Source organism: Alternaria infectoria, assembly GCF_024043175.1.
Source record: "Alternaria infectoria strain BMP 0036 chromosome Unknown scaffold_6, whole genome shotgun sequence".
NCBI lineage: Eukaryota > Fungi > Ascomycota > Dothideomycetes > Pleosporales > Pleosporaceae > Alternaria > Alternaria infectoria.
In genome coordinates this window covers 548,270-571,801 of record NW_026250695.1, presented here as the reverse complement: position 1 = coordinate 571,801, position 23,532 = coordinate 548,270, and the positions used below count along the sequence as shown (strand labels likewise).

Here is a 23,532-nt window from a genome sequence, read left to right as displayed (position 1 = left end):
TTATCTCTGCCCACTGCCACTTCCAGTGCCTCCGTTTCCACTTTGACCCCATTCTCCTCCAACGTACTGTTTCGCATACTTACTAATCGCCTGTATATCGGCGAACTCTCAGCGACCAACTTCCTTCTTCTGTTTATTACCTCCGTCTGACTTTTCCCTTGTATATTCAGCATCTGCGCAAGCTCTTTGTCCTCTTTACCCTCTACATACAAACGTAGAATCGCTTCGTCATCTTCCGGAGTGAAATCACAAAACTTTTTGCGCCGCTGTAGATCGATCACATCTTGCGGTACTCTTTTCATGGCCTTGAGGGCTTGCCATCTAGATTGTATCGCTTCAATCGGGACGTTCATCTCGCGCGAGATAGCCTTGGGCTTCTGCATACGGCGGTGGCCGTCGATCACAGCGGCATCGAGTTCGGGAGTCCAGTTTATGGTGGCGCTCACGTCTCTTTGTCGGATCATGGCGTAACGATGCTGAGTAGCATGTGCGGTACGATTGAGAACCTGCGCTGCTTGTTCATAAGTCATTGTCTCTACCTCAATGAGACGGATGAGTTGGCTTTCCTCATCGTAGTTCCATCGACGCTTCTCGGCCGGGGCTTTCCGGGGACAGGATTCGCTGGGGTATAGGGCGTCCATGATGAAACAAAATTGAAGGTCGTCCTTTGAGTGTTAACGAGTTGAGTAAGCCGGTTTTGTGAGTGTTAGTAACATTATTTGGGCATAGTAGCCGAGTATATATCTAGAGAGGAGAGTGGCGGGAAGCGTCAGCTGTGACATGTGTTAGGCACCAGAAAGCGATCACAGCTTGAACATGAATTCACTTTGTATCGAATGCGATCTCGTGCCCTGGAAAGAGTACACGGGCAAATATTGTGTAGCTCGGAGAGGCAGTCCCAGTCTAGCGTAGACCCCTGCAAGGTAGCGATCAAAGTCATGACACCGAGTGAATGCGAATATTCCCGATACGAAATAGCTCATTCTAGTAGTGCGATTGGCTTTTTCACAATAAATGCAAAGCAAAAAGGTCCTAATGAGGTCGGAAATGGATGAGTTGAATCGAGGGTTATCGCACTGTTGACCAGGGGATCTAAAAAGACCCAGGAAGAATAGTGCGCCCACCCGCCAGAAGTACTGGATGCTCATATGACCTGTGAAACGTCCAATGCCAATATCACAGGCTCCGTATCCTCCAAAAGTCATTCACATCTCCCTATACAATCCAAAGATCTTGGTTGTAGCCACCCTGCTCATGTACTGCCCATGCTCGCTAATCAAACACCATAAACTCCTCCATGAACTTGTCTGCCTCCTCGTCATTTGGATTCGTCCTCTCCTTCTCGTGTTGATAGACCGAATGGACTGCCTGCTTGAACCACCGACCAAGGTTATACCTCACTTCCTCTTCATGACATTGACTGAGCCACCCAGGAGTGTGGTACAGGGCTGTTGCCGTCTTGCGGCAGCTATTCTGCACAGCCCGCAGGACTTGACCGTGAACCTTCCACCTTCTGTCGTCACCGCAGACAGCGATCCCATATTCTCCAATATGCTCCTTCGTAAGCGATGCCCACTCGGCCGCGAGGTAAGGTCCAACAACGCTGCGGAGAACGAAGCCGCTTTGTTCCATGAATACGCCGGAGGAAGGATGTGGTAGTTCGAGACAGATGTAATAGTAGTCGCCGTACTCGTACGCAATGCCGATTCTGTTCAAGTCTACAGTGTTGGGGTTGAAGGTGAAGAAGCTGTCTCGGAAGTAGCAAGAAGGGCCATAGTTGGGAGCGGGCTGGTCACTACCGGACGCCGGTAGAGGGGCGGTAGGATCGCTAACCTTTTTCGCAGTCTGGCGCGCTTCAGTGCCGGTCACCAGGCTGTCTGATCGTGCTTTGAATTTGGAAGCGTCTGGAGGAGATTTGACCGCGTCAGATGCATTGTGACGAGGACGCCGTGTGATGATACTGTATGGATATGCGTTGACGTTGATTTTGAGTACCGAGATAATGTTAGATGCTTCCGTTACTGTAGTTCGCGAAGCACCGTATTCGCGTTCCGCCATTTTGTAGGTAATATGCTGTCAGTCAGAGGTGGTAGAAGGAAAAAGAATTTGGAACGAAAGGTAGAATCGCAAAGATTGAAGTCGCGTTTGTGACAATAGTAGATCCTTGTGACGGAGGGAGCGAGCCACTTTAGGTGACGTAGAGTTCGCACTGCATCTCGCAACTTCAATTCAGCTTTTTAACGTCTTTCGGTTTCCTTTTTCGCTTTACAGTAATCGTTCGAGGCTCGTCGACCATAGTTCAGCGCAGTGCTACGGGGAGTGGATGCCCGCCCCACTACGAGCGTCCAACCTTGGAACAGAAACGTCGCGTTGGGGGTCACTCGCAAAGTGAAAACTAGACCAATGTAAGTCCAGGTGATAAAGGTCTTACGGATATAGCGTACGTGACCTCCGAGAATTCGTGGACTTCGCTAGACATCCACCTCACTGTCACTGTCGGTCCTGACACCCAGCGTATCCACCCAATTGTCTCCACCTCAAGCATAATGTCCAACCCAAATTCTCTACCAGACATCGAGGCGGTCCACAGAAGCGTCGGACTGATCACGGCCTCCTCCGCCCCACTACCCATACCTACTGCGATTATCGCTGATCAAGGCGCCTACTGTAATGTAATCTGCACGAAATACATGTGAGGCACAGACTGACGTCACACCCAAACATCTAGACATGATCTGCTTCGAGCCCGACAACGCCGGTATCATCACGACCCCGCCGCTCTCTGCAAGGAAAGACTTCGTCGCCGCAAACTATCCAGACCTCGTCCAAGCTTGGAACAGGAATAAAAAGGATGACTGGGAAGAAGCGGTACGGATGAAGCAGAGCATTACCGACTACGCGGTCTTTTTCCGGGGTAGGCAGCGCGCTGGCGTATTGGCAAGACGCGACGCGGGAGTAGCATGCGATCAAAAGTTGCTCCCGGGGATGAAGCGCCATTTCGGTGAGTTGCGACCCTGTGCAACACATGCTCGGGAGCGGGGTACCTTCCTGATCTGCAACGGCTGTCGTGTCGCGCATCATGCGCAGGTAGAGCGAGACTTCGAGCGGAATCTCCTGATGACGGAAGGAGCGCGCGTGCCAGTGTGCGGGTTCTGCGCGAGGAGGTCGGTCCTGGATCTCGGAGAGGGACACCGAGGTTGTGCATGCGATCAAGACTGGCAGTGTTTTCGGTGTCGAGAGGACTTTCTCAGGAAACTCGCAAAAGCAAGGCAGCGGTCGCACGTGGAGGGGAAGTGTGGGAAATGCGATAGTGTGGATGACGTCGTGGAGCATGTGAAAGTATGCCTCCTCTGTCAGGGAGTGAACGTGTATAGCAAGCATGTGTGAAGGATGTTGAGATACGACAAGAGCGGACATTTCGGACTCGTGTTTTGGAGCTTCATGGAGAAGATACATAGCCGTTGCATTAAGAAAGTCTACTTTACCTGGAACAACGAAAATGCAATAGCAGCATTGACGAAGTTGAACCAAATGCACGTCGCTCTTTTTTTCGCGCAACCTCAGTACCGTGGCGTGAGTTTGACATCTAGCTTCCCCACTATGATAGTAAAGCAGTCTCGGGTCTTGTTCTCGATTGTACTGCCATCCTCACCCTCAGCAAAAGAGATCTCGAATGATCTAACAAGATTGGCAGTGACACTTCGCAGCTCCATCATGGCTAGCTTCTGTCCGATACAGTTGTACGGTCCAACGGAGAAAGGCAGATAGGCACGTTTGTCGATGATAGCACCAGGTCGTTCGCCGGTCCATCGCTCTGGCATGAAAGACAGCGGCTCTTCAAAGTATCGTGGGTCGCGTTGCAGGCTGTAGAACGGCATCCATACGTTAATTCTTCCGGGTATATATGTGCCGTTGGGTAGAGTTATTCCTTCAGGTGGTGTCTCGCGCTGCGCTCCGGAGGGTGTCTGAATGTGTTAATGATGTCAATGATGGCCTCCTTGGGTGAATACTTACAGCAGGATGAAGGCGCAAAGTCTCGTTGATTATCCCATCCAGATAAGCACACTCGGTGACGTCTTCAACATCAAGATGCGCTTTCTTCGTTTCGATTTCATCAACTGCGGTGCGCAGCTTGGCTTGGGTTTCCAGATTCTTGCACAGCTCGTACAAAAGAAATGATAACGTTGCAGCCACGGTATCGCTGATGATCATGTCAGTATTCGGGACTTTAGCTGGAGGTTGCAACAGGATCAAGTGCAATGCCGTATCTAGGCAAAACCTCGTAACGCCTGGCACCAAGTACATCATGGGGTTGCTTACCTGCCCGCTATGACCAGAAGCCGCGAATCAGAATTCATCTCGGGCGTTATCCGGTCGTCATTTGGGTCCAGCAGAGAAGAGAAAACGTCCTTCTCTTTGGGTGTATCCTGGTATTCGTGAGAAAGCTTCGTTGAGATGGAGGTTATCGCCATGGCATGCGTACCTTTTTCCGCTCTTCGAGAACTTTTGCACTCCAGGCTATATGCTCAAAGAGGGGTCCAGAACCGACAGGTGTTAGTGCGATAAGCCGCATCGCCCAAGAGATGTGCGCAAAAACACTTATGGGTGCGTGGCTCTCATGCAATAGCTTGATGACAGGATCTTCTTTACCCTTCTTCATCATGTCAAAGCTGCGGTTGAAGCCGACATCTCCCATAACATCAAAGCTGTAGAAGTTGACCCAGTCTGTAATTCGAACTGAAGATCGTGTAGCTCGCTCTTTGAGCTTGGACATGAGAGTAAGAGCATGGCGGTTCAAGCGAGGCTCATATTCGCGGAGAGCATTTGCGTTGAATGCACGATCCCACATCTTGCGCCTTTGTCGATGTTCATCTTTGTTAGTTGTGAAATGAAGAGAACGCCCTGCCACTTCGGAAATACTGTCGTATATAGTGTTCTTCTTGCACTTCGAAGTCGCTCCATGGATCAGAGGAACTGCGTCAGCGCAGTAGACCGTGACTTCTACATTTGGACAGGCAAAGTCAGTGTCTGTGTCACACACACCTTCATTGTCTTGGGCTTACCTCTAGGACCAGTACGAATGACGTCTTCTCCGTACTGCTGGGGTAAAGAGTCGAGCCATGAGAAATACTGGAAGTTGGTCGAAAGTACGCCGACCGAGATGCCGTATGACTTTGAGAATCGGGCGAGGAAGGGGCCAGGGAACTTTGCAATGTCAGCAAATCCTACTTGATCAACGTCAACGAGGCGCTTGCCTTCCGCAAGCGATGGAAGAATCCCCTATGCAGTAATATGCTGGCAATCAAGATGGCGAAATAGAATGTTGCCGTCCTTGCGGCAAGCTGGATTGCGACACCAAGAGATTTAGTGGACGTATCAGCAACATATTCCAGAGTTGCAAGGCCTCCAAAGGCGACAGTCCAGGCCCCAATGACTGTGTGGAAGGTGTTATCCCAGTCGCTTCGGTGAAGAGCATAGTGAGTTGCCAATGCTAGTGACGCGATTAATGTTTTGCTGTGTGCAAGCTCCATGATTCCGTACGACATGGTAGCTGATGGAGAAGGAGATAAAATGTCTCGAGAGATGTTGGAATGATGAAGGGGTGAGGAGCTCAAGAATGGAAGGTTGGACCCTGGAAAGCTGAACATTTGGACGGATCGTACGGGTGAAACGCACGATCTTGGAAATTCGTGTTAGCACGCGCGGCTGAGAGCTGCAGGTGAATTTTGACCAGAGCTGAGGGAGCACAAGATTTTAACAATCGCCATTGTGCTGCGGCGTAGTTGATGCAGCAAACATTGCCTCTGTCATGCTGTGCCTCCTATGCCCAGGTCTGAGGTGGATATTTTGGAATGCGCCTGCGGACCGTTAGCTTGCAGGGATTACGTGCTACCAAAGCGGGGCACTAACCTGATGGAGGCTACTTGGCAAGAGCTCCTTGCTTGACAATCGCGTCGCTGCACGATCTTTCTTTTCGGAACTCTACCAATCTCCAGTTACATGCCGAGGTCTCAGCCCCTAGGTACATCGAATGGTGTCACGACGCGCTTATAAAGCCACCACAACGTGGAACTATTCTCCTAACAGAACCTTGCTGATAAGCCCTAGGCTAAAGACATCCCGAAGCCTTGAAAGTGTCTCGGACCTGTCGTTGCCAAGCGGTCGTTGAGTCTTCCTCGCTCGATTGAACCCTGTCATCTTCTGACTCGCAATCGCTGTTGAACATCTCTTTCCTGGAGAATTTACGGCTGATGGGAATGCCATTCTGCACGGCGACTCGGTAATGCACCTGGAAGTCAAGCCTGGAATCGATGCATGAGCCTGATCCATCCGCTAGCTTGCTTCGTGGTTGTGCAAGCATGTGGCACCGCATGTGAGATATTGTATCTGCCACTCTTCGCAGCCGCGGACGATCAAAGTTCCAATGTACGTTGAGGTGTTCGAGCGTTTCGACTTTCAACAACGGTTCGATCCAGGAAGCGACCCATGGTCTTGGCCCAACGGTCATCTGTGCTTCCCACAACAAACATTCTTCCGCTGAAGAAGGCGCAGTGTCATAGCGCTGATGGGAACTGCTGATCATTAGACGAAGCCTCCGTAACCCCATGCGCGTGGTGGACAAGAGAGTACAGAGGTCCGTGAAGTGGTTATAAGCGAATTGCAGCACAAGCGAGTCCGTTGACCTGCGGAGAACGGGATAATGAGCTCCAATGGTGCCTCTCATATTGCTCGCTTCCACTAACGCAAGTTCCATGGATGAAATAAGCTTGAGGGATTCGGCAGGCCTGTCGCACAAGAACGCGAAAGCGGTCGGTATGCTGAGGCTTTCCGTAAAGCTGAAGATATTCTGTCCATAAAAGACCTTTCTAGCTTCGTGATAGATCTGCCGGCATGTTTGCAACAACCGAATTTCGATGTGGTTGGACGACGTGTCTGATGGAATTGCAAGTTGATATGTCATTCGGATGTTCGTAGGCCCATCCCTTGAGTCGTACTCCGCGGAGGTCAGACCAATGTCGAAGCGAGGTGTCAGCCAGATCCGTCGGTGGGCGCGTAGACGTCTCAACGGGTAAGCTTTCTCGAGCCCACGGGTACTGCGGCAAGCCGGGGCTTCCAATAGGACGGCTGCGCTTTGAACGGGAATCACATCGCATACGAGAACGTAGCCATAAATAAGATCTCGAAGCTCCCGCGGAAGGTTAAGAAGACGCGAAGACATGGTGGCACAGATCAGGGGTTCACTGCGCAGCCGTTGAGGATAAAGGCATGTCAAGTCGATTAGGGGAGATGTGATGACGCCGTTCGTTCCGAGAACGGCTAGGCCAATTGACCGCGCACCTGGACAGGGGCCGAGGTCGGACTATCCCCCGCTCCTCTCCTCTCGCGCCATACGACCACCTTACACAAGAAAGAAACTGAACAGGTGCATTGGCGTCTATGGTAAGATAATAGGTGAAGTAAACAAGACCTGAAGGCAGTGTAGACTTCAGAGGGATGCGTGTTGAAATCTTCCTTTGCACGAAGCTCATTCTCTGTCAGCTCTAGTGCCCTTCAATCAATACCAGATGACGAGTATAGACTGGGTTCATGTTCACAGAAGAAAAGGTTAAGGAGTGAAGACATAGCTAAGGATGTGACAGTCAAATTGGCTATAAGCTGTATATACAAGAATCTTATCGATCGTCACTTCAGTTTTCCCTCCACTCTGTCACCACCATTCCCAGCCTTGCGATACTCGTTTGCTTCGTGGTCTCCACCAAGTGTTAAACACTTTACAAGTTGGCAGCAATGAAGCTACGGAGAGTAGCTTGGCCAATGTTGGCGTACACACCAGGGGCGTTGGGGGCAGCGCAGCCATCACCCCAGGAAACGGCACCGAGGAGGACCTTGGTGGACTTGTTGACGATAGGACCGCCGGAGTCACCCTGGCAAGAGTCCTTTCCACCCTGGGAAAGACCGGCGCAGAACATCTGGGCGGTAACAGCCGAGGTGCCGTAAGAAGACTGGCAGGAGCTGCGAGAGACGACAGGAACATCAACCTTAAGGAGGTTGACGGGGAGCGACTGGCCGCCGGAAGAGGTAGTACCCCTAATTTGAAAGTTAGCTATGTGTTTCGGACAGATTCTGAACAGATAAGAATGACAAAACTTACCAGCCAGCAACGGTGAGGGTGGTTCCAGCAGCAGGGTCGGATCCGGACGCGGGGAGCGTAGCGTACGAGACGGTGGAGCTGGTAGGGATGGAGGTGGCCAGCTTCATGATGGCGACATCACCGTTGTAGGTGCTCGCTACGTAGCCAGGGTTGACCTTGATGGAGGAAACACGGGCAACAACACCGCCGGAGGTACGGCTCTGGATTCAACTTGTTAGCCTAAACAAATCTCATGGCCAAGGTGGAAACTTACGTTGGAACCAGCACGAACTGTGAGGCTGGAGGCAGTCTGGCCAACAGCACAGTGAGCAGCTGTGAGGATGGTGTTGGCGTTCAGAAGGGTGCCACCGCAGAAGTGGGAGCCGGAGCGCTGGAGGGAGACGATGAAGGGGAATTCACCCGCGCTAGCGGTTGTTCCACCGACAATGTCCTCCTGGCTGCCGTTGTCCCAGTCGGGGATCTCAGTGGGATCCTGAGGGATGGCTGCGGAGAGCACCACCGCTGGGATAGCGAGGACGGTGAGGAGATCTTTGATCTGCATCTTGAAGGAGGTTGGCCGGAAAGCTGGAGTGGGACTGAAGCTGGAAGCGAAAGACTGCTGGTTCTCTGATGAGGACTGGCCTGAGAATGAGAGGAAGACAGCCTCCTATTTGTACTCGACTGGTCACTCTCTAGTCTTGCGACTTCGATGTGGTGGTATACACCAACCTTGCCACATTGTTGTCGTGTGGTCCAGGTATGCTACTGGTCCCAAGACCGCTAGAACAGGGGATATTCGATGCTCCTTCTGCATGTAGAAGGAGAAAAGCAGTGTACAGCGGTGATTGGTACTGTTGCAGTTATAAGTTCCTTCTAAAGCCTAGCATCCTTCATGCAGCCATCCGTCGAGGTGGTGCTTATCTACTGCATGACTATCGATACCCCGGAGATCCCGTGCTCGTCGCCAAACGGGAAGCTGTTTTGGCACACTATCGTACAACTGGTTCTGCATAGTAGTGTCTCCGGCCCTAGGGGATATTGTGGTGAGTTCGGCCGGTAGTGGCTGGTTTCACGTGCCAACGTCGGTGAACGCCATGTGCCATCGAGATAGAGGGAAAAGAAATCTGGGAAACATAGGCGGAAGGCCAGTCAGCTGCTGCTGTGGCAGTACAAATCTCCAGCCTCTAGGCTGAGACTACGCCGGTGCCGGTGCCGGGTGATCTTCCTTATGGCGTTACATGGATGAAGATCCTAGGTGAAGAGCTACATAGCAGCTATAATTGGCTCATTGGGTGGGAGATCGATGATTGCGATAAGATCTAGCTGATGAGCATTTGCGACTACAGATGACGAGTGGCCTGCAGCGTCCGGCGGTCTCCCCCATGGACTCGTTGCCAAGCCTTACCAAGCTTCCGTTTATATTGCAGTCGTGGGCGCGATATGCGAGATAGCAAATGGTTGGTGTGGGAGCATCGTCTCCCTGTGAGGCCTGTCTCGAAGAGGCAGTTACTGGTGAGGGTGGGGCTTGGCATGCGGGCCGGCCCCTGCACATTCCCTCCGAAACACTCCGCCCTACCTGCTGCGATCGCCACAACACCTGAATCATCTCGTATGGACGCGGACTTCGCGACCTAATCAGACGGAAGAGACCTGTTAACAGTAGGTGGCAAGAACTTTGCCCCCACTGCGTCATTTATCATGGACAGGTATGAGCGAGGTGTGTCCGCCACGGTCTGCGAGAAGTACAGGTTGGTGAAATCTGGAGCAAGCACCGCACCTCTCGCGCCCTCTTGAAACGATACCTTGCAAACTCGCAAAGCCTATACTTCCTTCAATACCGTATATACGTACAGTGATGTCTGCCTAGGTGATAAACGGATGGTGTTCTGCGTGCTGCAAGGTACCTAGGTAGTGCTTCGCCGCGCGATAGGTGGAACTGCCACGAATTAATTCAGGCATATGCATAGCACAGCTGTAGGATCTCTCAAGACCTCCTGGCTTCGCATTGAATCCATACGCTAATTGCATGTCCGACTAATGTACACATCAAACCGTTCTTTGTTTACCACAACTCATCCCAGCCACTCATTGCTGTCTTCTAACCTTTAACCCGTGCATCGATAAGACCTACTGTTTCAGAGAGCCCTTCTTAGTCTTCATCCTTACTTCGGCATCTTCCAGCAGCCCGCGATAGTCCTCCGGGCCATAGCTACTCACGCACTCCCTCACACCTCCACCCTTCCTCCGCTCCTGCATACCCAGGTCTCTTAGCAGCGTGTCAAGGTAAGGCATCGTATCAAAGACAAGGTCGGGTAGCGTATGCCCGTAGCTCATTGCGCCGCGGAGAACGCAGTACTGCGTGTTCCGATATGTCTCCTCAAGTGCCTTGGTTGGCGAAGAGGGTAGAGACAGGGTACCGTCGAAATAGGCAGTGATCCAGAGACTCTGGATGTATGCGCACGGGAAGGTAAAAAGACAGTGGGCTGCACCTGCGAAGGCAATGTTGCGCTCTTTCATGCCTTTCGGTGGGACCATGAAGCGGTGTAAGCGGTACGGTTGGGCGTTTGAAGAAGGCTGTTCAGCGTATCGAAGGGAGGGATCAGGATGATGTATACGGCTCGTATCCCTCTCTTTTAGGTAAGGGTACTCAGTGTACAGAGTTTCCTCTGATTTTCGTATAAGCGCTGTCTCTTCCGGCGTGAGTGCAAGTGTACTGGGTAAGCCCAATTGCTTCTCCAGCTCTTGGGGTTCGAAGCGGAAGGTGTATCCCTTTCGCCAGCCTGTTGCACAGACCACTGCATCGGCCTCTAACACCTTCCCTGACTTAAGTACAACCTGTCGCTCTCCGTACAGACCCTCAATGTCGTCAACGATCACTTTGACTTTTCCGTCTTTGACCAACTCGAAAAAGCTATCCGGGTAATTGTGAATCGATAACGCATTGCCGACTTCGAAAGCACCTCTCCAAGGCCGCAACTTCTTCGTCTCAGGGTGTTTGTCCAACCCGTTTAGCGCGATCGCATCTTCTCCAAGTATGTTCCAGAAAGCACCCACTATTTTCCTGCCGAGCCACGTGCGATGGAAAAAGGAGCGCAGCCAGCCTTCAATGCCTGTCGTGGGTGCCCAAGGGCAAGGAGACATGAAGCCAAAGAAACGTGTATGTACCAGTTTCTCCAGCCATAATCCCAATGGTGTGACGTGACTAGGCGTCATCCACACAGGTCCGTTGCCGTCAGGGCGAATGAGTAAAGTCGCTGTAGCTGATGGTTGGCTAGCGCATGCGTACGCTACATCCCATGCTGACTTTCCAGATCCCACGATGACAGTATGCTTGCTTGGTTTCGCAACGACTTCGTGATGTTCCGGGAAGTCTGCAGCATGGATGACCAATGATCTGAAGTTTGTCGACGTTTGATAATCCGGTAATAGTGGCTTGTTCGTGGTACCGACTGCAATGACCAGTTTCTTCGCTTTGATCTGGGTGCCCTTCCTATTCAATGGAGATGCCGCGCAATGCAAAACCCATCCATCCGCATCTTCATCCCTCTCGATGATCTCAACAGTTGTTCGCCCTCTAACGAATTGCTCTACATTGGCCCATTTCATGAAAGCACAAAGGTAGTCGAACATCTTCGCGGCAGGAATGTGTTCTCCCCTTTTCACCATGAACCTTTCTTCATCCATGGGGAAGTCAGGGTGTTCGTACATGCCCCACAGATTGTTGGTCCGGAGACCGGGAAACACGCGATTCGGTGCCCATGGCCCGCCGATGGATGGCGCAGAGTCGAGAATGAGTATTATGGCTGAAGGATGCAGGCGATGGTATGTGTGAGCAGTTGTGAGGCCGTAGATGCCTGCACCTATGATCACGAGATCCGCTTCTTCCATTGTATGGACGAACGTGAGAAACCACTTGGGGGTTGGAGGAACTTGCGCAGAGTTATGTGTAGCTGTATGAACGGGGCTGTACGTGTCGAGAGTAGAAGAACTGCGGCAGGTACAGTGGACACCATCCATCCTATTGGTTCCGGCAGCGTGAGATGGAGCAACGGGAGGCCCTATGATTTCGATGCGGTTAAACAAGCGAGATCTGTATCATCCATGTCATTCTTGCAGTAGCATCTACCAGAGGTACGATTGCGATAACTGGAAAGCTTGTCGGACATAAGAACTTGTTGGAAACACTAACACTGGTCATTCACATGTTAGAGTCTTCTTTATGCTACAGTCGTGGTCCTTTCCGAACCGCTGCATCCTCATCAACGCTTGCATTAAAATATGGTATCGGGTCAAATGAGGGGGGTAGCCATCAGAAGCGAGAAAATAGAGCAGGAGCATCATAGTTTAGCCTTTGCAGAGCCAACCCCAGCCTTGACTTGCACAGCTCCAGCCGAATCGGTATCCACCATTACCACAACCCCCTCGGAAGCAGTTTGATCTGGCTTCAGCGCGATTTCCTGACAATCTTCGTTGCCTACTTCATTCGCAAACTGTACGACTACGAAGTCGATCGGTCGGTCCCCAATCACGATCATCGGCGCATGCCATGTCCCAGCCCCGTATGTCACTGCTTGACTGCCGTTTGCAACGAAGGCGCGGAGGTTCTTGAGGTCTGGCAGGCCAGGTCCCTTGGGTCGCGCTGAGGGGTGCAGCCGTGAGGACTGGCTCTGGGTAGGCACAGTCTCGTTGGAGTACGGGCTCGGCCTCGCGCGCGCGAAGATGTCCATGACACTCCTTTTCCGTTCGATGTGGGGTGTGGGATATGGCGGCGCTCTGCCTGTGTGCCTTCTCGACGCGCTTGCCGGCAGTGTTGGAGCCACTATGACAAGATACTGGGTGTGCCTTTCCTGCTGCGACAGGCCCATGGGTATGAAGGTCTGCGTGGTGAACGGATGTCTTTCGAGAATGGTAACGTCCAATAGCTGCCTCTGGAAGTCCTCGCATCCTTCCTCGTCCTCATCTAGGTCCAGGTCTCCCCACGAGCTGGGCATGCTCATGCTCGGCTCGTGTGGCCGGAGGTTGCGCGGCGAGCAAACAAACATGTTCATTACTGCCTTGGCAGGTTTCCTGCTCGGCGCAATGCTGTACAAGTTCGACATGTGCGTGACATCGAGATACTTGGTGGCCGAGCCCTGATTGGCGGCGACGGCGTCCGGCGGTGGTACGCGTTGCGGGATGGGCAGCTTCGCCGACGGTGATGTGGTCGGGTTCTCGGTGACAGCACCGAACTGCGCGAAAGCAGTTGGAGTCAGAAGCTCCATCGGGATGCGAATCGAAGGGGCGGGCATCGAGGTCGGCATCTTCGCGGCACGGCGTCCAAAGGGACGTGGACGGAAGCTACGATGGGTCTGTGGAGTTGGGGGAGCTCGGGAGCTTATGGCGCTACCGAGGCGATAACGATAGACATGGAGTTCGCCGTTGGTATGTCGCGAACGATTGACTCTACGCAATGCCTTTGCAAAGTGCGCGATCTCCTACGTATCTAATCAGATAGAGGGAGTAAGAAATGATGTATCAGTCGCTGACACTCGAGACGAAGCCGACGAAGCATGCTCGATTCGCGGCTCTTGCTAGGGAAAGCTGGCCCGCAGATCATTGAATCTCGAATCCTTCTGTGCAGGCGGCACAAGATCGGTCTAGACTCGGTGACGTCGATGCAGTCAGAAAATGTATTCAGAAGAGGAGTTTCGAGCGCCAATACGTGCACAGCCGCGCCCATTCACTCTTCCGTCTCCAGCATGTGCTGGCGAGGCTGATGTCACAGTCCCAACGCCAGCGGCCCGCATTTTCCCCGAGCACTAGCGCGTGTGCCCACGGATTTCTTTCTCGACGGCCGCCATCGCCTTCACTACGCTGTCACACGGTCACCCTTCAATTCCCTGACGCGTGTTCCTCCTTCCCTCCACGATCCACCCGTTGCCGCTGCGTGCGCCCAAAGTCTGCCCTTGGCCTATAAAGTCCCGGAACTACGTCACACTCGAATCCATACCCACACCCCCGACGTGTTCCTGTCTTAGCCTTACTCATCGCCAACCCACAAAACCGAGCTCAGCAGTGAGCCAGACTTCGCGACCACCAGCACCTTGCCCCACGCCCACTTGTACAACTTCCTGTGACTTTTACTAGTTATCATGGCTGTTCCCACACAGTTGGCTTGTACGTATGCTCCGCACAGTCGGGGTGAGACACGCTAACAACACTCGCAGACCGCTCCGCCAAGGGCATCGGGATCTTCAACGCTGCTCCAGTGTATGAGGCTCTTCCAGGATTCGTACGGTAAGTGTCTAGACTACGCCACAAGTCCTCGCGCACATCCGCGTCCAGTTCTGACGCTGACTTGCACAACAGACCCGAAGGCAACCTTCGCTGCTGCTGCTACTCGCCCGATAGCAAGTACTTCGCATGGGCAACACCTGAACAGGTTTCGGTGATCGACGCCTCAGTCGGCAACGTCATTACCACACTCCCCACACCGAACGTTTACGAGCTCGGCTTCTCCCCGCTCGGCACATACCTCATCACATGGCAGCGCCCATCCAAGGACGAAGACGGCAACGCGGCGAAGAACCTCCGGGTCTGGAAGACGCTCTCCGACGAAGCTGAAGATGACGGATCACGGGCAGTCATCGGCGAATACGTTCAGAAGAACCAGAGTGGCTGGAACTTGCAGTACACGTCCGACGAGAAGTACTGTGCGCGCGTTGTAACAAACGAGGTGCAGTTCTTCCAGTCGAGCGACTTGCGCAACCCTTGGAACAAGCTCCGCGTGGAGGGAGTGACCGACATGGCGCTCGCCCCAGGCAAGAACCATTCAGTTGCCGTTTTTGTTCCGGAGCGCAAGGGTATGCCCGCTGCTGTCAAGGTCTTCCAGGTCCCTCAATTCAGCCAGCCGGTATCCCAGAAGACTTTCTTCAAGGGCGACAAGGTCCAACTGAAGTGGAACGATCTCGGCACCAGCTTGATTGTCCTAGCCCAGACTGAGGTCGACAAGACGAACAAGAGCTACTACGGCGAGACCAACATGTACATTCTCAGCGCCAACGGCACCTTCGATTCGCGCATCCAGCTAGACAAGGAGGGTCCTATTCACGACGTCTCCTGGTCGCCAAACTCGAAGGAGTTCGGTGTCACCTATGGCTACATGCCCGCAAAGACTACCATCTTCAACCAGCGCGCGGTCGCACAACACAGTTTCGACCTAGGCCCACGCAACACTATCCTTTTCAGTCCCCACGGTCGCTTCGTCATCGTCGCCGGTTTTGGCAATCTAGCTGGAGATATGGACATCTACGATCTTGAGAAGAACTTCGCGAAGGTCTGCCACGTCAAGACCTCCAACTCGACCTATTGCGCGTGGAGTCCGGATGGGCAGCATATTCTTACGGCTACTACGAGCCCGCGTCTTCGTGTTGACAACGGTGTTCGCATCTACCACGTCAGCGGGGGCCTCATGTACAACGAGGACATGGCCGAACTCTACCACGTCGTCTGGCGCCCTCAGCCAATCTCGATGTACCCTCTGACCGACCCCTTGACCAACGTACCGGCACCGCATCCGTCTGCGCTCGCCTACCTCAGCACCCAGAAGACACCGTCCAAGCCTGCGGGTGCCTACCGTCCCCCCGGAGCGCGCGGAACCGCTACACCGCTACACTTTAAGCGTGAAGATGAAGGAGGCGCAGCTTATGCCAATACTGGTATCTCCTCCACGAACGTTGGCTTCGCCAATGGATTTGGCAAGCCGCGTCGCCGTGAGGTACCAGGAGCAGAAGCTGCTGAGACCCTTCCACCGGGCGCTGCTCCCGGCGGCGGTGTTAGTCTTACCGGCGCTCAAGATGGCGATGGAGAGCTCTCGAAGGCGGCTTTGAAGAACAAGAAGAAGCGAGAGGCCAAGAAGGCTCGCGAGGCCGCTGACAAGGCTGCTGGACTCGGCGCTGACGGTGCCAACGCACCCAACGGAGCTGGACGTAGCCCAGAACGTCGCCAGCGCAGTCGCAGCAAGAGTGGATATGAGCAGCAAGGACGAAGCGCCAGCCAGCACCGCAACTTTGGCAACAGCCCAAACCGTCAAGCCCGCCCGGACGGTAACCAGCGCCAGAACCCTGCGCAGCAGCGTCAGCAGGCTCCAGCTCAGGCTCAGGCCCCTCCCCCGATCCAGACTGAGAGCCAGGTTCCTCCCCCTGACCTCACCGTCACCAGCCCTGGTGACGGCGGCAACCCTCAGGACAAGAAGATCAGGGGTTTGTTGAAGAAGATGCGCGCCATCGATGAGCTGAAGATGCGTCAAGCCGGCGGAGAGAAACTAGAGGACACCCAGGTCAAGAAGATCAGCACCGAGAAGCAGATCAAGAAGGAACTAGACGCCTTGGGCTATAGCGGTTAGAAAACACTATAGATGCATGTGAGTCCCTCGAGGCCTAAGCATCACAACATGTAGTACGTTAGGAGATGAACAACTGAGTCATGTATTGTTCTCTGCATTCATTCATGATCTCGTGATTAGGCTATGACCCTGCATGATAGTACCCTAATGTCCAGGTACCTTCCTCCACGCTGGGCCGTCATTCATGGACATATCATGAAGGTCGGACTGAAGGATCGGTAGGCACATCTACGTGTTGCTTCTAGTGGGAGGCATGTCCGCCCTGTGTGCCTAGCTCGGAAGCGAGTTCACTGCCTTTTTTGAAAGTGCCGTCAGGGTTGCGCTGCGTGGAATATGTTAGCTACGAACTCATCGACCGTACTTTAGGACAACTTACGCCACTCTCGTTGCTGGAAGTCTGAGCACTAGAGTCGTTGGAAGAACCGTGGGATGCGTGGCCGCCCTCAGCACCAAGCTTGCTGGCGACCTCTGAGCCCTTGGTGAAGGTGCCATCTGGGTTACGGCCTGGCTCGCTGCTGTTGGACGTGGAGTCTGTAGCACTGTGGGAAGCATGACCACCTTGAGCGCCTAGCTCCTTTGCGAGGTCTGAGCCCTTGGTGAAGGTACCGTCAGGGTTACGGTCAGCATTGCCGCTGCTGCCGGTGGATGTGGACTTGACAAAAGGTCAGTCACTGCACATTAGAGTGAGGGTATCCGGCACGACTTACCTCGCTGTTGCCAGAGCCGTGAGAGGCATGACCACCCTTGGCGGCAATCTCACTGAGCTTGTCCTTGGGGAGGTTGGCGAAGTTGGAAGGGTTGGAAGAAGCCATGATTGATGATTGTGTTTGATAGAGGTCTGATTGAGTGTTGTAGTTTGAGAATATGGGTCAAATTGGTTGTAAGATGAGAGAAGAAGCAAAGACAAAGTAGGTCTGTTTATATCCCCTCACCTGTACGCGCTCCTGTTTGCTTCCCCTAGGCAACACGTCACAAATGCGGGCAGCACGCCTGCATGCGAGCCTGCATCAGGCTTCAGTCTCCACCTCGAGGCATGTTAGTGTCGATCAAACGTCCGCTCACGTCTGATTTGCCGGAAAAACGGTTATCTTGAGGGGGAAGCCACTGCAGCCTGCTTGCATCCTTGTGCCATGTTGCGGACTGTGTCGGGCAGGGTGTGATGTCATGTCACGTGATTTGAACGCGTCGCGCGTACTCACGTGTTGCTGTGCCACGCGGCGGCCAATCAACGTGCTCGGGCGGAAATGACAGGTCGTGTCCGACGTCACGTCCCCGACGCGAATCTCTGGGGCTGGGAGATGCTTGCAATCGTCGCGATACTCTTACGACTCGTCATAGTTTCCTTACTATTATCTTCGTTGCTCCACGCATCTCCGCTTTCCCCATATTCTACGTCGATTGACAGTGCCACCATGAGTCTAAAGCGTAAAGCAGCGGCAGCGGCCACGGACGCGTCCAAAAAGCCCAAGCAGAACGGCAGCATTACCGCCTTCTTTGGCGCCCCGAAACCCAATCCCAATGCACCACCCAAGCAGTCTGCTGCAGCCGCAAAGTTCGATAGAGATGCATGGGTCGCCAAACTCACAGACGAGCAGAAAGAGCTGCTACAACTTGAGCTCGACACGCTACACGAGAGCTGGCTGCCGCATGTCAAGGATGTGCTGCTGACACCCCAATTCCTCGAATTGAAGAGGTTCCTGAAGAAGGAGTTGGACAGTGGGAAGACTGTATACCCGCCGATGAAGGACGTGTACTCCTGGTACGATCTCCCACATCTTCCGGGTGCCAGCTTGAGTAACGAAGACTAACACTGATCAGGTCGCGACACACACCCCTCAACACCGTCAAGGTCGTCATCACAGGCCAAGATCCATACCACGGCCCCAACCAAGCCCACGGACTCTGCTTCTCCATCCGTCCACCGAACCCTGCGCCGCCTTCGCTCATGAACATCTACAAGGCCCTCGAGAAGGAGTACCCAGACTACAAGCGACCCCCGAACAAGGGTGGTCTTCTGACTCCATGGGCTGATCGTGGTGTTCTACTCATCAATACCTGCTTGACCGTGCGTCGTGGCGAAGCAAACTCACACTCGGGCAAGGGCTGGGAGCTGCTTATGCAGAAGGTCATTGATACTGTGGCTAAGGTGCGGACGAATGGTGTTGTCTTCCTGGCCTGGGGCAGTCCGGCGCAGCAGAGGACCAAGGGCATTCCGGTGGACAAGCATCTTGTGCTGAAGAGCGTACATCCCAGCCCGCTGAGTGCGGCGAGAGGCTTCGTAAGTATCGCCTTCCGGCATGTCATGATTCAAGTGCTAACGATGTGTAGTTTGACAACGGTCACTTTAGGAAGTGCAACGAATGGCTGGAGCAGCGTTATGGCAAAGATGGTGGCATTGATTGGGACTTGAATGTTGATGCTGAAAAGACTGAGTTGTAGTCGTATATTGTTCCAGTCTAGCCTTCCAGAGTGCCGAAGGCTACAATGAGAAGCTGAAGTTACTAGGTGCTGACCGTGGGTGGGTTTGAGGTATGCATTGCGCTAAATGTAGTACATTAGTAACAAGTAGAGGTGCGTTCTATGTATACATTATTCTAGTAATTAGACGTAAAAACATTGAAAAAGAACTAACGTCTTCTAGCCCCTGCTACATCGGGACGCCATACTTCTCCTGGAGTCTCCGCATAACCATCCAGTGAACTAGATCGCGCGCCGCAGTTGCATCTTCCAAGCTATCATGACCTTTGTTGCCCTTGGTCTGAATGTCCGTGTCCAGGTATTTCTTTAGCAGTGTCTTCAACGCCAGATCACCCGTGCCCTTTTTCTTCTTCTTCTTGGGCTCACCCTCAGTGGGGTTGGTCGAATCGCCCATTGTCTGCGCATTGGTCAATGGGGTGAGCATGCTACTCGTCGCTAGTCCTGTGACCTCCAGAAGGCACTCCTCCACCCTTCTTGCCGCCTCTTCACTAAGCTCTTTTTCTCTGGCTTCGATTGCCTTCTTCTCCTGAATAATCTTGTGCTCTACGACGTAGGAGTCTACAACCTTCGTGTGTATCCACTTCAATGCTTTGAGGTCATTATGAACGCTGTGTCCGACGAGAATAGTGTCTGGACCGACAAACTTCCACAACAATTTTCTCGCCCCAATCTGAAATTAGTGTACAAAGTCAGTACATGTCTTCCTTCAGCTTGCATACGGAGTGACTTGCCTTCCCCTTCAGCGTGGTCTTCTCTCTTACAGCCTCATTCATTTGATCCCAAGTAACGCCCGACCACTTTGTGTTGAGATGTTGCATAGGTTGATCAGGCTTGACAAGGTTGTTAATGAGCACTTCTCCGGTTAAGTAGTCGATGGCGCTCAGGCGGATGAGCTCAGAGTCTCCACTCCTGGCTGTTCCCATCTTCAGAATGGGAGTGAGAAGTCAGTATGTTTCACACACTTTTTGTAGATCTGGAAATACCTCGCAATCGATCGCTACGGCGAGTTTGGCGTTTATCCTGCGGTCCGCATCCCAATGACGGAAAGGTGGAGTCGGTTGGAATTGATGTAGGCGTTCGAGCTCACCTGGTCGGTATTCACGTATCCTGTGCTTGTCGGAAGTTCTACATGGCTGGGCCTCCGAGACGTGCTTTCCGCAGCACAACCAGCACTAACAAGATTAGTTGGGTTAGGCAAAGTAGGGCCAGACTGCGCTCACCTTTGTAGCACGGTCAACTGGTGCCGAGTGGTAGTGACACTCTGTTGTGCAATACTGAAATCCAGAGGTACCGTTCTCGTATGGTACGATCATACTTGGCAATGTTTTGTAGGGCGTGTCCGGTGGATGTGAGAGAAGTTGTTGGCTACGGCGCGTTATGGCCTGTTGTAGACCCTTGCTAAGCTGTTGGATAGCTACCAGAAGTTTAGCAATATTCTTGAAATCAATATGCACATTCAAAGCACTGAGATTGCACTTACTTTGATTGCATTTACTGCATCTCCGTTTCAGATGAATCTCCTCGTCTGTCAACTGTGCAAAGTTGTAGCCATGTTTTCGCAGAGCATGTGCGGGTTCTAGCAGGCTTAGAAACTCCCGAATGTAGTAATCCCCGGGCGGCAGTTGGAGTATTGAAGGTGCTTCGCCCTCGCATGCTTCGGGTGGAGGGGGATATGGGACTACATCGCCGGGGTGAGTTGGTCCCGTTGCTCCGGTGTCCATGATCCGAGATAATATAGAAATCGGATTCTTGAGGAAGTGTTTGACTCAGCCTGATGTGAAAGGTGCTGAAAGTAGTCCAGGTTTCGACTCTAGGATGCGGTGTTTGCCTGGTCAGATAAACCTAACGCTTTCCTCTAAGGCTACAGTCTAAGTGACATGCAGGGTAGCCATCGGTGCTTGGAATATATTGCCTGCGAGTCCTGCGGGGAGTGGCAGACGAGAATGGTGACAACGGTGGTGATGCCGAAGGGTCTATGTGATGGAAAAGTGGGGGAAGCGGAACCGGGATGGCGCGTCGACAAGGGTAAGTGCGCTAGATCGTGTCGCGTCTTCCAACATCGCCGCCAGCTGGGAGGTGCCTTCTCCAGCAAGACTGTAAGTTCGTGCTTTCTGTGTGTCGTAGTCTTCAGATCGTCGAGGCCATGAGTGGACAAAGAATTCAACATTATACGACACCTTGGCTACTGCGCCGTGTTTCACTCCAGCACTGCACGCAGGGCCACCGCCAGACAGCTGGGTCCAGCTACTCATTGTACCTAGTCTTCAACCCGTGCTGGTATGCATGACGTCATATGCCGCCGGTAGATGGTAAATCAGCCTAATTTAGTTGATATTCCATGAACCATATATCCTCGGTAGCGCTACACAACAGTATAACTTCCCAGGTTAGGTAGAAGCGCCGAAGCCTCATAGACAACCGCCCAGACAGTGCGCAAACATGGCCAAAGCCACAGCATTCAACGTCCTCGTTTTCAGCAAGACCACAGGCTACCGTCATGACTCTATCCCAGCTGGTATCCGCATGTTCCACAAGTTAGCCAGCGATACGAATCTCTTTAAAGTCACAGCTAGTGAAGACGCCTCGCTGTTCACCTCGTCTTCTCTCGCGCAATATCAAGTCATCGTCCTCCTGCAAAACATCGGCGACGACATCTTCACTCCATCCGAACTAGGAGCTTTGAGGACCTGGGTGAAGAATGGCGGCGGTATCGTAGCTATCCACGGCGCAGCTGCAGCTATGCAAGGCAACGAATACTACACAAACTTGGTCGGAGCCAGTTTCGACATGCATCCCGATCCTGAGCCTGGTACCGTCGTTCCTGAAGAGTCTGGCCAAAAACACCAGATCATGAACTGCTGTGGTGGGCGTGAGGGCTGGAAGGACGAATGGTATAACTTCCACACTCATCCAAGAGAGAATAAGAACCTCCAGATCTTGCTTAAAGGTGATCCGAAGACGTTCCAAGGAGGTAAACACGGAGATGATCATCCGTTGGTATGGTGTCAAGAGTTCGAGGGTGGAAGGATATTCTTTACGTCTTTGGGTCATTTTGATGAAGCGTACGAGGATCCATGGTTTGTAGGACAGGTCGAGAGAGGGTTGCTGTGGGTATCAAGGAGAACGGGGGTTTGAAGTAAGGGCTCTGGAATTGCCCGTGTCTTTCTCAAGGTGAAAGGGAAATTGCACGGTGACGCGTTGCGGTGAGGAGCGCCTCCTCACCGCGAGTGACAGTGAAATAGTGTCAACACACAACAAACGCTCACCTCAAAAAATCTTCAGTGTCGCATCCTCCATACTTTTCTCCAATCTCTCCTCTCATCACACGCTTTTAATTCCGTTTCCCATCACACACAAACCACAATGCCTGCCGCAAACGAAACCCCTGCGCCGTCGGCACCTGCCGCAAAGCCGTCATACTTTGAGACGATGCTGGAAAAGGCGAAGAAGCTGCCTCCGGGCAAAGCGAAGGAGGCCGATAGAGAGGAGCGTGAGATGCGCGAAAGGGCGGCGGCTGATCCAGAAGTGGCGGCCTACCTTGACTACCTTTGCCGCAAATTTTTGGGCACTGGAGCGGGTTCGGTGAGACTGACTGCCAGTTTGAAAGATTGGGAGAGGCAGCAGCAGCAGCAACAACAAGAGGAAGAGGAGAGGAAGAAGAAAGAGGAAGAGGAGGAGAAGGCGAGGAGTGAGCGGAAGAGGAAAGCGGAGGAAGACACCTCCCAGCTTGGTACGTTTCTCTGATCAATGGTCTTATTGATAGACATGGTGAACTAATATATCTATAGACCAATCCGCCACCAGCCGTAAGGTACCCCGAGTCGTACCAACTGCAGCTCCGACTGCACCCACCTTGCCTGGCCCCGTCACAGCCTACCTCAACCCGAATCCCGATCCGGGGTGCCACGTATCGTGCGCGAGTAGCGACTACCATCCCAGAAAGCCCTGTCCTGCCGCTGTAGCGGAGGAAAAGCTCGCTGCTAATGCAGCACGGGAGGAAAAGCGCGCCGCCAAGAAAGCAGGTCGCCTTCCCGGCCCATACATACCTCGAGCAGAAGACTGGCTCTGCCGTTGCAGCTTTTGGAACGGCAAGTATACGGATGTCTGCCGAGGCAACGTGGGAGGAGTAGGTGGTGTTCCGTGTGATGGTGTCCGAAAGGACAGTGTCCGCGTGCAAGAACCCGGCCCGGGTATAGAGGAACCGTGGCCGTGTCGGGCCAAGTACGACGGGGACTGGTGCTGTGCGTGTGGGCGATGGAACCGGCCGTATATGAAGTTCTGTGGAAAGTGTCCTGGGCATATAGATGAGACCTGGGTGTATACAGCGGTAGATGGGGTTGATGGCGAGTTGCCAGATGCTCCTGAGAAGGAAGGATATGAGCCGACAGAGGCTCAGAAGAAGGGTCGGTTTCTCGCTACCCATCAGGGGTATTGGAGGCCTAAGTCGAGGCGCTATAAGTCTAGGTAGAGTGTGGTGAGGACCTGTTGGCCTCACTTTGGTCTGTTGGAGTGGAGGTTGCTGTGGTGGGCTGGAGGATGT

General features: G+C 53.0%; 12 protein-coding genes across 12 annotated transcripts; 4 read left to right on the top strand and 8 right to left on the bottom strand.

Annotated features, from left to right (window-relative positions):
- Positions 1-108: 108 nt before the first annotated feature.
- Positions 109-641, bottom strand: J4E92_004493 (uncharacterized protein; the record flags this gene model as incomplete). The annotated part of the gene is made up of 2 exons (XM_051495883.1): positions 109-157; positions 211-641. 2 exons carry the CDS (start codon positions 639-641, stop codon positions 109-111), a joined length of 480 nt encoding a protein of 159 aa, XP_051353723.1.
- A 631-nt stretch (positions 642-1,272) lies between these two features.
- Positions 1,273-2,215, bottom strand: J4E92_004492 (uncharacterized protein; the record flags this gene model as incomplete). The annotated part of the gene is made up of 2 exons (XM_051495882.1): positions 1,273-1,960; positions 2,211-2,215. The coding sequence occupies 2 exons, from the start codon at positions 2,213-2,215 to the stop codon at positions 1,273-1,275; spliced, it is 693 nt and encodes a 230-aa protein (XP_051353722.1).
- Positions 2,216-3,560: 1,345 nt separating this feature from the next.
- J4E92_004491 (uncharacterized protein) lies at positions 3,561-4,849 on the bottom strand (the record flags this gene model as incomplete). The annotated part of the gene is made up of 4 exons (XM_051495881.1): positions 3,561-3,965; positions 4,015-4,201; positions 4,321-4,427; positions 4,484-4,849. The coding sequence occupies 4 exons, from the start codon at positions 4,847-4,849 to the stop codon at positions 3,561-3,563; spliced, it is 1,065 nt and encodes a 354-aa protein (XP_051353721.1).
- Positions 4,850-7,772: 2,923 nt separating this feature from the next.
- Positions 7,773-8,693, bottom strand: J4E92_004490 (uncharacterized protein; the record flags this gene model as incomplete). The annotated part of the gene is made up of 3 exons (XM_051495880.1): positions 7,773-8,088; positions 8,153-8,352; positions 8,406-8,693. The coding sequence occupies 3 exons, from the start codon at positions 8,691-8,693 to the stop codon at positions 7,773-7,775; spliced, it is 804 nt and encodes a 267-aa protein (XP_051353720.1).
- A 1,565-nt stretch (positions 8,694-10,258) lies between these two features.
- Positions 10,259-12,019, bottom strand: J4E92_004489 (uncharacterized protein; the record flags this gene model as incomplete). The annotated part of the gene is made up of 1 exon (XM_051495879.1): positions 10,259-12,019. One exon carries the CDS (start codon positions 12,017-12,019, stop codon positions 10,259-10,261), a length of 1,761 nt encoding a protein of 586 aa, XP_051353719.1.
- Positions 12,020-12,468: 449 nt separating this feature from the next.
- Positions 12,469-13,392, bottom strand: J4E92_004488 (uncharacterized protein; the record flags this gene model as incomplete). Its single annotated transcript, XM_051495878.1, has 1 exon — positions 12,469-13,392. The coding sequence occupies one exon, from the start codon at positions 13,390-13,392 to the stop codon at positions 12,469-12,471; it is 924 nt and encodes a 307-aa protein (XP_051353718.1).
- Positions 13,393-14,262: 870 nt separating this feature from the next.
- J4E92_004487 (uncharacterized protein) lies at positions 14,263-16,514 on the top strand (the record flags this gene model as incomplete). Its single annotated transcript, XM_051495877.1, has 3 exons — positions 14,263-14,287; positions 14,338-14,407; positions 14,480-16,514. The coding sequence occupies 3 exons, from the start codon at positions 14,263-14,265 to the stop codon at positions 16,512-16,514; spliced, it is 2,130 nt and encodes a 709-aa protein (XP_051353717.1).
- Positions 16,515-16,755: 241 nt separating this feature from the next.
- Positions 16,756-17,326, bottom strand: J4E92_004486 (uncharacterized protein; the record flags this gene model as incomplete). The annotated part of the gene is made up of 3 exons (XM_051495876.1): positions 16,756-16,836; positions 16,891-17,166; positions 17,222-17,326. 3 exons carry the CDS (start codon positions 17,324-17,326, stop codon positions 16,756-16,758), a joined length of 462 nt encoding a protein of 153 aa, XP_051353716.1.
- Positions 17,327-17,926: 600 nt separating this feature from the next.
- J4E92_004485 (uncharacterized protein) lies at positions 17,927-18,953 on the top strand (the record flags this gene model as incomplete). The annotated part of the gene is made up of 3 exons (XM_051495875.1): positions 17,927-18,273; positions 18,333-18,792; positions 18,843-18,953. 3 exons carry the CDS (start codon positions 17,927-17,929, stop codon positions 18,951-18,953), a joined length of 918 nt encoding a protein of 305 aa, XP_051353715.1.
- A 208-nt stretch (positions 18,954-19,161) lies between these two features.
- On the bottom strand, positions 19,162-19,915 carry J4E92_004484 (uncharacterized protein; the record flags this gene model as incomplete). Its single annotated transcript, XM_051495874.1, has 2 exons — positions 19,162-19,600; positions 19,689-19,915. The coding sequence occupies 2 exons, from the start codon at positions 19,913-19,915 to the stop codon at positions 19,162-19,164; spliced, it is 666 nt and encodes a 221-aa protein (XP_051353714.1).
- Positions 19,916-21,431: 1,516 nt separating this feature from the next.
- J4E92_004483 (uncharacterized protein) lies at positions 21,432-22,127 on the top strand (the record flags this gene model as incomplete). Its single annotated transcript, XM_051495873.1, has 1 exon — positions 21,432-22,127. The coding sequence occupies one exon, from the start codon at positions 21,432-21,434 to the stop codon at positions 22,125-22,127; it is 696 nt and encodes a 231-aa protein (XP_051353713.1).
- A 228-nt stretch (positions 22,128-22,355) lies between these two features.
- Positions 22,356-23,122, top strand: J4E92_004482 (uncharacterized protein; the record flags this gene model as incomplete). The annotated part of the gene is made up of 3 exons (XM_051495872.1): positions 22,356-22,722; positions 22,781-22,803; positions 22,982-23,122. 3 exons carry the CDS (start codon positions 22,356-22,358, stop codon positions 23,120-23,122), a joined length of 531 nt encoding a protein of 176 aa, XP_051353712.1.
- Between the last annotated feature and the right edge of the window lie 410 nt (positions 23,123-23,532).